Raw genomic sequence first — 8,903 nt, 5'->3', positions numbered from 1 at the left:
AATCAATCACATTTTTTGCATAGATAGCATATTCGCAAGCCAAACAAGATGAACATGTTGGATCACACTCATAGGCTCAGAACGTCACTTAACTGAAAAGCACAACACCGTATTGGGTCTGTAACGCCCCGATTTTTTAAGGAATTTCGGAAGTATTAACCCTAAAATACACTGAATTTTACAAACTATTAGGCCCCTATTTATCCTTATACAAAAATTACAATTTCAAAATAATACAAAAATTTATGTACATTTATTTAACAAAAGCAACTCCAGAGCGACTCTAGTTTTGACACAAATTCCAAGCAACGTTGGCCCAGACTCCGTTCCAGGGGTCCCACCTGTATCAACTGCTCCACTGTGAAATCCTGCACACTCTGGCAAATTGAATGCCGAAGCAAACGATTTGCTAGGATACAAACGTATCCTGAGTGATAATTCACCAAGTAGAAATCCTAAAACCCAATACCACATTATGCAAATCAACGATATAATAGTTCATAATACACAGAAGGTACAGAATAATAACACATCGTCTTTTTCTTTACTATCCATCATTTTACATGAAATCTAAAGATCATCTCCACGAGATCCTTTCCTCCCACATCCACTAACTACAATCGTCTCATGGGTCCACCCTTCCTCTTGCTTATCCTGCACCAGGGTCCTAGGTGAGCGCACCTAAGTTATATACCGAGCATGTTCTCACTTAAGACCATAACTGGAGGATCGAGTCATCCCATGATGTATCATACATTAGGGTCGGACATCCAGTACCCCACGCTAACTATAACCGTCTCATGGGACCCATTCTCTTCCCCAAAGAGAAATTTCCCATGACGTATCATACATAAACGTCTCACTAACTATAACTATCTCATGGGACCCATTATCTTCCTCGAAGAGAAACTTTCCATGACGTATCATACGTTAGCGTCACAACACCGGGCCCCGCAGGTAACCCATTTCAACACAGGGCCCCATAGGTTACCCTTGCCATCGCCATGGCTCAATTCACAATCCACACAGTACTCACACTTTCAACATTTTACCATTTTCCATTTACTTATCATCGTCTACATGTTTCACTACTCGTAACCACCCGGGGAACCTATCTGTCCAATCTACAACCACAACAAAATACCACACGGTTCAACATTTCAACTAAAAGTACTAACATGCCAACAACACATAACCATGCGATAAAATTTATCCTGCCATAGAATTAATCATGCGAGTAACAAAATAATATTCAGTCAAACAATTAATTACTACATTTAAAATTAAGTCTATTTCTCTCGTTTAGAAATTTTATAAAATATTTCTACTATTTATACATTTTCTTTAACTCTCATATTATTCATAGATTTTACAAACTAATTTTTATTGGAAAATACTTATTGCTAAATTTAGTATTTACTAACTATATTAAATATTAATATGAGATTTTCATAACAACAAAATTATGCGAGGCTATTCTAGTCAATATTTATTAGAGTTAAAGATTAACTAATATATAATCTAAAATATTTCTTGTTTACAATCTAAATAGTTTTTTACTAATAAAATATTCTTGTTAATATTTCATAAATATTTATCTACTCCAATAATTTATTAAACACGTAAACGTCCACTCAAATACAAATCAACAATGCATCATTAATAGTAATTTCGCAATCAAACACTTGTTAAACGATCATAAATTTTCACAGGGTATAACACTAATCATTCCAGCACAATCGGACTGAATTTTAATATAAACAGGACTAAAAATAAATTAACAATTTAACAGCAGGTCATCATCTTCAATAAACTTTAAATCTAAGTCTTAACTCCATTAAAATGCAGATTAAAGTTTCGGGTTTCCGGAAAACTACCTCAAACGCGATTCTAAGTCCGAATAAGTGTTGTACGGTGTCCGTAGATCGCCGTGGTGGTTTTGAAATCTCGAGGCAGCGTTCGGCGGCACTCAAACAGGGCCCGCGGCAGCGGTGTGCCCACGAAACTCACGGTGTGCACACACCTATGGCCACAACTCTCTCTCTCTCTCTCTCTCTCTCTCTCTCTCTCTCTCTCTCTCTATTCTAGACTCAACAAATTTTTGAATTTATGTAGGTATGTATAATGAGAGAGAATAAGGTAGTGAGAAGATGAGAGGATAAGTGTAGAAGTGGTGGAATGAGGAAGGAGAGTGATACTAATAATGATAAAAAGATAGGGGACAAGTGCTTCATTTGGAGGGGTTTTCAATTTTAATGTATGTGGACGCATGTATGTACATGGTGAGAATGTATTTGGATGCGTGTATGTATAGGATAAGAGAGAGAAGTGGAGAGTAAGTTTGAATAGAGTTCCAGTTAGGGTTTAGATAGTAAAAATAAGAGATGAATATGAATCCCTAATTCCCTATATATCTAAAGTTTAAATACATATCTTATACAATAGTGCAAATAATATCAATTGTACACATAATAATATATTTTAATTATTCAATCTAATTAATTATTGAATTAAAAATTTAACAATATAAATTTGTATTAAAAAAATTTTGGGTCGAAAATCCGGATCGTTAGAGGGCCTGTCACATCTAGGCTATTTTATTTCTCAATAATGTAATTCACCTTGATCTTTAAAAAGAAGACGTCTCCAAGTAAAATAGTATAAAATTTCAAAAGTCAAATTTTCCACCTCTCCTAAGGAGCCGTACATAAATGGCTCAAGCTAAACATTTTTTTAATCTACTCAATTTAAATCTTTCCTAAAAAAAGGTACTAGATTGAGTTACTCTTTAGTTACCGAAGCAACACTGTAAGTGATGAAATTTGCATAGAATAAATCAATTTTGGTTTTGGAGATGTCCATGAAGATGTCTTTCAAACAAATGGAATTTACATAGGGTTTTTTTGTGTGTGTGTCAAAAGACTCAAAACATCTAACTAAACAAATCAAGAGTAATGATAAAGACAACATCCAAGGGACATACATCTTCATAATGATGCGCGTCAACATAATCCAAAAAAAAAAAAAAAAAAAGAAGTTGTTATAACTTTAAATATTGGTGCTCAAAATTAAACTCCGCCTTCAACAAATTGAAACTACTACAATAATATGATTAAATAAAACGAAGGGGGAAACATTTTCATTTATATGGTGTTTTTCAACTTAAAATCACACTAATACAATCATGTTCAACATCTTCTTCTTCTTCTTTTATCATCGACATTAATTTATTCAATTCATGCAAAAAAAAGGAAACAACAACTAAGACAAATAAATCATCACACTTGTGTGTGAACTCACATTAGACAGCAAGTTTAGTAAACCCCATCCTAGCGGCCTGGGGCACCCTGTCCTCTAGCGGCACTGAATAATTTGTCCGCAGCTCAAAGAATGCGCAACAATTGGGCTCCTCACCTGATGCACCCCATCATCCCAAATCAAAAAACCCGACATTACGTCCGCAATCGCCACCCCACTCACCGTCAAAACAAACCTCTGTTTCTGTCCTAATGAAGTAAACTTCATCACGGGCGGTTCAACGTCAACCGACATGGAGGGCGGAGGGAACACGGTCGAAGTGTAAGTGGAGACGGGCGACCCGACATTGGTCACGGTCCGGTGGAACACCCGGGTGACGGACACGTTGGCCGGGCCGGAGAGGGAGAAGGAAGGGTAGTTGAGGTCCCAAACGGTGCCGTTGTTAGACGCGGAGCAAGTGGTGTTGCTGGATCCGGTTACGAGCTGGAGTAACTGGGTGGTGTACCCTTGGCCGCAGAGGAATTTGACGTAATCGGATTCTCCGGCGTCGTAGACTAAGCCCGGATTCGCGGCTTGTACCGGGTCGATTTGCCCTGAACCGTAGGCGAATTCGGCTAGCGCGGTTTGTGTTGTGTCGGTGTTTTGTGTTGTGTTGGTTGGAGTAGCTGAGAAGAAGAACAAGAAAGAAACAAACGGGTAATACCTAAAATTAAATGATGTTAGGTTGCTATTTAGTTCAAGAAATAAGTGTGTTTTTGTTTTAATTTTGTGTATCTCTTTCTTTTTCCAATCAAAATGGGTAAATAAGGAATCAGTTGGGTCCATGGTAATGAGCTACGAGAAATTTTTGGGTGTTTGGGCTGTCGAAAATTTCTCCTACTTATATAGTTGTACTGTGTCTTCCCTCACGAATTTTCTACAAAAATAAAATAAAATATAGTTCATATATGTAAGTAAGTTACCAGTGGTCATGAGAGCGGATTTAATAGCAGCAGGAGACCAAGTTGGGTGAAGCGACTTCACATAGGCAGCCGCCCCTGAAGCATGTGGGCAAGACATGGACGTGCCGGAAATGATATTGAAAGGAGCAAATCTCTCATCCCCCGGTACTCCAGTTATCGACGTAGCTCCTGTCCATGCAGCGAGAATGTCCACCCCTGGCGCGGTTAAATCCGGCTGCACAACCATTTATTTAAACAAGATCCAGTTAATGATGGAGGTTAAATTAAAAGTGAACATGCATGTATAAATTAATGTGTCGTAGATAAATAGTAGTGGCTCTGCAATTTTGGTTCTTACCTTGAGGATATCCAATGTTATTGGATTGGGCCCCCTTGATGAAAACCAAACAACGTATGGTGCCGATTCGTCTTTAGTCGTAATACTCTTACCTATGGTCGCCATTGGTTCACTATCAAAAAAATTATAGGACATTTGGATAAATGGTGTTACAGATTCACTATAAAAAAAATTCATAGAGTTTTTACCTAATTCTTTTGTGCGAGTATTTTATGCTAAGGTGTATTTCCGTTGGTACGATTCAGATGTAATCTTTGAACAGTCGAGAGCAATGTTTTTAAAGATGATTCTGGGGCTCGCCATGAGACAATTAAGACAAAGAAAAAATGCTTCTGGGTGTTGATTATTGAGCGCAAAACCAAAAAGGTGTTCGCCCATCCATTTCAGGAGAACGGAGGCATATGCATTTCATGCCTTTTCGCCCACATGGCGGAGGCAAATGCATCAGAAGAATAATCATTTCCTTTTGTTTTACATTGGTGAAAAATCGGTTCATTATACTAATAATTCACCATGGTTTTATGCCATAACACGTTGCTTATATGAATTATATGTATCATTTTCTTGTTTTTAGTATGGCGCCTTTGTAGCACAAACACCAGCCTCATGCCACAACAACTTTAAGGCTTACGCCTCGGCTCATGAGAGGTCATCTATCTTGCCTTACACTTTCGCCTCTGAAAACTATGGTTAAGTCGAGTACTCCGGACATATATATACGTACCTAGTTGTGTTGATGTACAGGGAAATCGCAGCACCATCAGACGAATCCACATAGGATGCAGATAAGGGGAAGGACCAGACAACATCTTCGTAATCTCCCCCTTGCATTATAGTACCAATTGCACCTGCTTCATATTGTTCTGTCGCACCAAACTGATCACACAAAACGATTTTACCCTTCACCAAAGTCGCGTCCAGTGAGCCCGAAATGCAGTACCTGCACTTCATCAAAGAAAAAGTCCATGATATGGGGAAAAAAAACAATAGAATCGATCTTTCGAGGAAATTAAAAAGGTGTGAAAATTTGATGATGTAATTTATGTTTTACCTAGATTGGGAACCAAGAGAAGGGTTCGTTTTGTTGGGTACATTGCCCCCATAAACTAAGGGGTACAGTCTTTTGCTGAGGGTGAAGGTATTTATAGACACACCCTGCAATTGATGAAAGGAGATTAATTAGGGCCGCTAATAAAAGCACAAAGGTAAGTCACAATTGAATGATTTGATCCGAAATGAGTCTGATTGTTGTTGGTGTTTTGGGGAAATTTTGCGTACAAGAAAGGATGAGCTTGCTAACCTCATAAACCTCACTGTTACCCAGCTCCACGTTGGTGACAAACCTTCTGTCTATGGTGCTAGCAGCAACTGTGAGAGACCAAGGTGACACATTTGTGACAGTTCCGGCAGTAGGGCCCGAATTGCCGGCGGAGTTGGATGTGAGTATGCCCTTCGTCATAGCATGGAAAGCTCCAATGGCAATTGAATCACTAAAGTAGTTTTGAGGACCCCCTCCGACCGAAAGAGATATTATATCCACCCCATCGGCAATGGCATCGTCAAATGCAGCAAGAATATCAGCAGAAGAACAACCGTTGGACCAACAAATCTTGTACACCGCAATTCGTGCAGATGGAACCCCTCCGCGGGCCGTTCCTGCTGCAAGACCGACCAAGCTGGCTTCGTAAACTTCTCGACCTGCAACTGTAGAAGCGGTGTGGGTGCCGTGGCCTTCTGTATCTCTCGGAGAAGGAATTTCTCCGGGATAGAAAAAACCTTGGGACCGATAGTAGCGAGCTCCTATAATTTTTCTGCAAAGTCGTACAAACTTCATTAACACGGTTAGTAATGAGGATACATATTTTCGGTCCCCTGTACAGGCGATTGTGTGCAGAGATTTGTATACTCTCTCTCTCTCTCTCTCTCTCTCTCTCTCTCTCTCTCTCTCTATATATATATATATATATATATATATATATGTCAACATCACGCTTAGAGTGAATTGAGATAGTGAGAACAAGGATTTTGGGGACAAAATATATTTTCAACACTATTAGTTCTCAGAGAGATTACTGTCCTGCATCCACTCTATGTTTGATCGTAACTTGAGATATGTCAATTTGGATATAACCCAGTTAGCGTGCATTGCGAATACAGGGACAAGAACTTTGGAGACATAATTCTTATGAGAAAATATATTTGTTCGTATCGTATTGCAAATTGCAAGTAAAAGCTTTACTTGTTGCAAGTGAAATTTTGTGGGGATTGGCAAATGCCCTTCCAATTAGATGGAGGTGGACCAAATCCTCCATCGCTGAAGCTCTCGGATTCAGGCCAGACCCCGGTGTCGAGCATCCCCACTATAATGTCGCTTTCAATGGCCGGCGCTCTCGGGGCTTGTTGATCAGTTAAACCGAGGAAGTCCCATGACCTTGTTGTGTGCAGCTTCATCTGTTCATTTGGGAACACGGAGACTACACCCTCCATACCTGAAATGTGCAACATTTATATGAGATCGAAATAATTCGTATTTGTAGATTGAGGCATCATTTTTAGACTCTAAACTTACTAGACATTTTATTCATCTCTTCCTCTGTCATCTTCGCCACAAACCCATTGAAGCTTCTCTGGTAGCTGTGGAGTAGAGATTCTGATGCCTTGCTCCTGTGATTTAAAGCTAATTTGGTTATAAAAGACCGTATTGTAATGAGCTACTTATAATCTCTCTATGTATTTGTTATCTGTCGCTAAAAAAAGAGAGAGGGTATATTACCCCCCTACAACTTGTTCCATCATGCTAGTGTGCAGGGATGTTGCAGAAAAATCACCCTCTGGGAGGTCACCCATGTAGACAATGTATGTCTGCAGCCATTGAAAAACCACTCATAAATACCCATTATTTCAATAATGTCATCGTAGTCTTCTTCTTCTTTTTTTTGGTTGAAACTTAATATGTTCATGCGTTATTTCTAATCCCAATCTGGTCTTTCCATAATGTATTTTTTATTCTGTTGAAACTTAATTAATTAAGAATGTCGTATTAGCATCACCGCATTCATTTGGTGAGACCGACCTTCTTTCCGATCAAGATGAATACAGTGCTCCTAGACTACGGTCTAAACATTAATGAACTCTTTTTACTCCAATCAAAATATGATCAGAAGAACGCTAGCTAGTACATAAGATGGGGAGGAAAAGTTTCAGCAAGAATGAGTTAATACTATTGGCAAGCCCATTTCATTCCCGGCCAGAAACAACAACATCAAAAAAACAAAAGTTAGTGACCCATAACAATAACAACATAACACCATCACCATGTTATCTATAGAGAGTAGAGAGTATGTATATATATATATATATATATATATATATATATATATATATATATATATATATATATATATATATATATATATATATATATATATATATATATATATATATATATATATATGCCTTTTCATGATCACCCTCAAATGCCCCAAAGCAGCTTGCAACGATAGAAAATGCGAGGGTGATTAAAACAAGCCATGAAGTAGGAGGTTGGTAGGCAGGCCTAGGCATTGTAAGGATTCTCAAGTTGTTGATAGTTTCATGAAAACAACTGTTATTATTGGCTTTTATAGGTACAAAAATATTTTGAATATTTAGTTTGAGAACTTCAGTTACCTCCCGCCATTGGTTAATTTCTCAAACTTATATTAATTCAATTGACTACGTACGCTATAGAATACTACGTCCAAAGCCGGCTTACAAAAAATGTTTCTTTGAAAGTTTCTCCCAACTGAACATATATACCTCTTTATGTGCATATAGATATAATTTCATAGTCATTGCTGCCTATTTAATAAAAAATAAACATTTCCAGCGTTTTCGCTAAACAAATGTTTCCCTTTTTTTGATCAGCAAAAAATATTTTATAAATCTTCGAAACGGATTATAAAGATTTAACGGAACATGGGTACACCGACAAACATCACCAGAGAACCAAACTCAAAGGCAATGAGCCAACCGAAACACCACAACGTACAACAAAAAACAAGAACCGCACACTCGCCAAAACAAACCAACAACCTACACCTAAAACAATCTAAAACTGAAAGAACAAACCGAAAACTCAAAAGAACAAACCCAAAGACCAAGAGAACAACCAACATCTTCCACCAAGACAACCTATTCTTCCAAGTCATCAAGAGCATGTATCCTTTATAGGCTTTACTTTAATTCTTTCTCCTCCATTTCAACAAATTAATTTCTTAAAAATAAAGTTTCTCCCCCCTTTAAATTTAACATCGAAACGGGCACCTATATCCATCGCCTTATAAGTTCCCTTAACAAGAATGGAG

General features: G+C 38.1%; 1 protein-coding gene across 1 annotated transcript; it reads right to left on the bottom strand.

Moving 5' to 3' along the window:
- Window positions 1–3,112: 3,112 nt before the first annotated feature.
- On the bottom strand, window positions 3,113–8,391 carry LOC131321222 (cucumisin-like). The gene is made up of 10 exons (XM_058352225.1): window positions 8,356–8,391; window positions 7,331–7,419; window positions 7,127–7,221; window positions 6,797–7,046; window positions 5,858–6,368; window positions 5,609–5,712; window positions 5,282–5,497; window positions 4,558–4,669; window positions 4,221–4,434; window positions 3,113–3,923 (listed from the first exon to the last, which is right to left on the bottom strand). The coding sequence occupies exons 1-10, from the start codon at window positions 8,389–8,391 to the stop codon at window positions 3,355–3,357; spliced, it is 2,196 nt and encodes a 731-aa protein (XP_058208208.1). The 3' UTR covers window positions 3,113–3,354.
- Between the last annotated feature and the right edge of the window lie 512 nt (window positions 8,392–8,903).

The sequence above is a fragment of the Rhododendron vialii genome, chromosome 3a, assembly GCF_030253575.1.
Source record: "Rhododendron vialii isolate Sample 1 chromosome 3a, ASM3025357v1".
NCBI classification, from domain to species: Eukaryota; Viridiplantae; Streptophyta; class Magnoliopsida; order Ericales; family Ericaceae; genus Rhododendron; species Rhododendron vialii.
The sequence above is the reverse complement of the archived record's forward strand: the minus strand, read 5'-3'. Positions and strand labels throughout refer to the sequence as shown.

Coding starts and splice junctions, on each gene's coding strand:
- LOC131321222 (XM_058352225.1), bottom strand. CDS start 8,391: ATGACTATGAAATTATATCTATATGCACATAAAGAG. Junction 5,498..5,608: donor TCTCTTGGTTCCCAATCTAG/GTAAAACATAAA, acceptor GATGAAGTGCAG/GTACTGCATTTCGGGCTCAC. Junction 4,435..4,557: donor TAACATTGGATATCCTCAAG/GTAAGAACCAAA, acceptor ATGGTTGTGCAG/CCGGATTTAACCGCGCCAGG.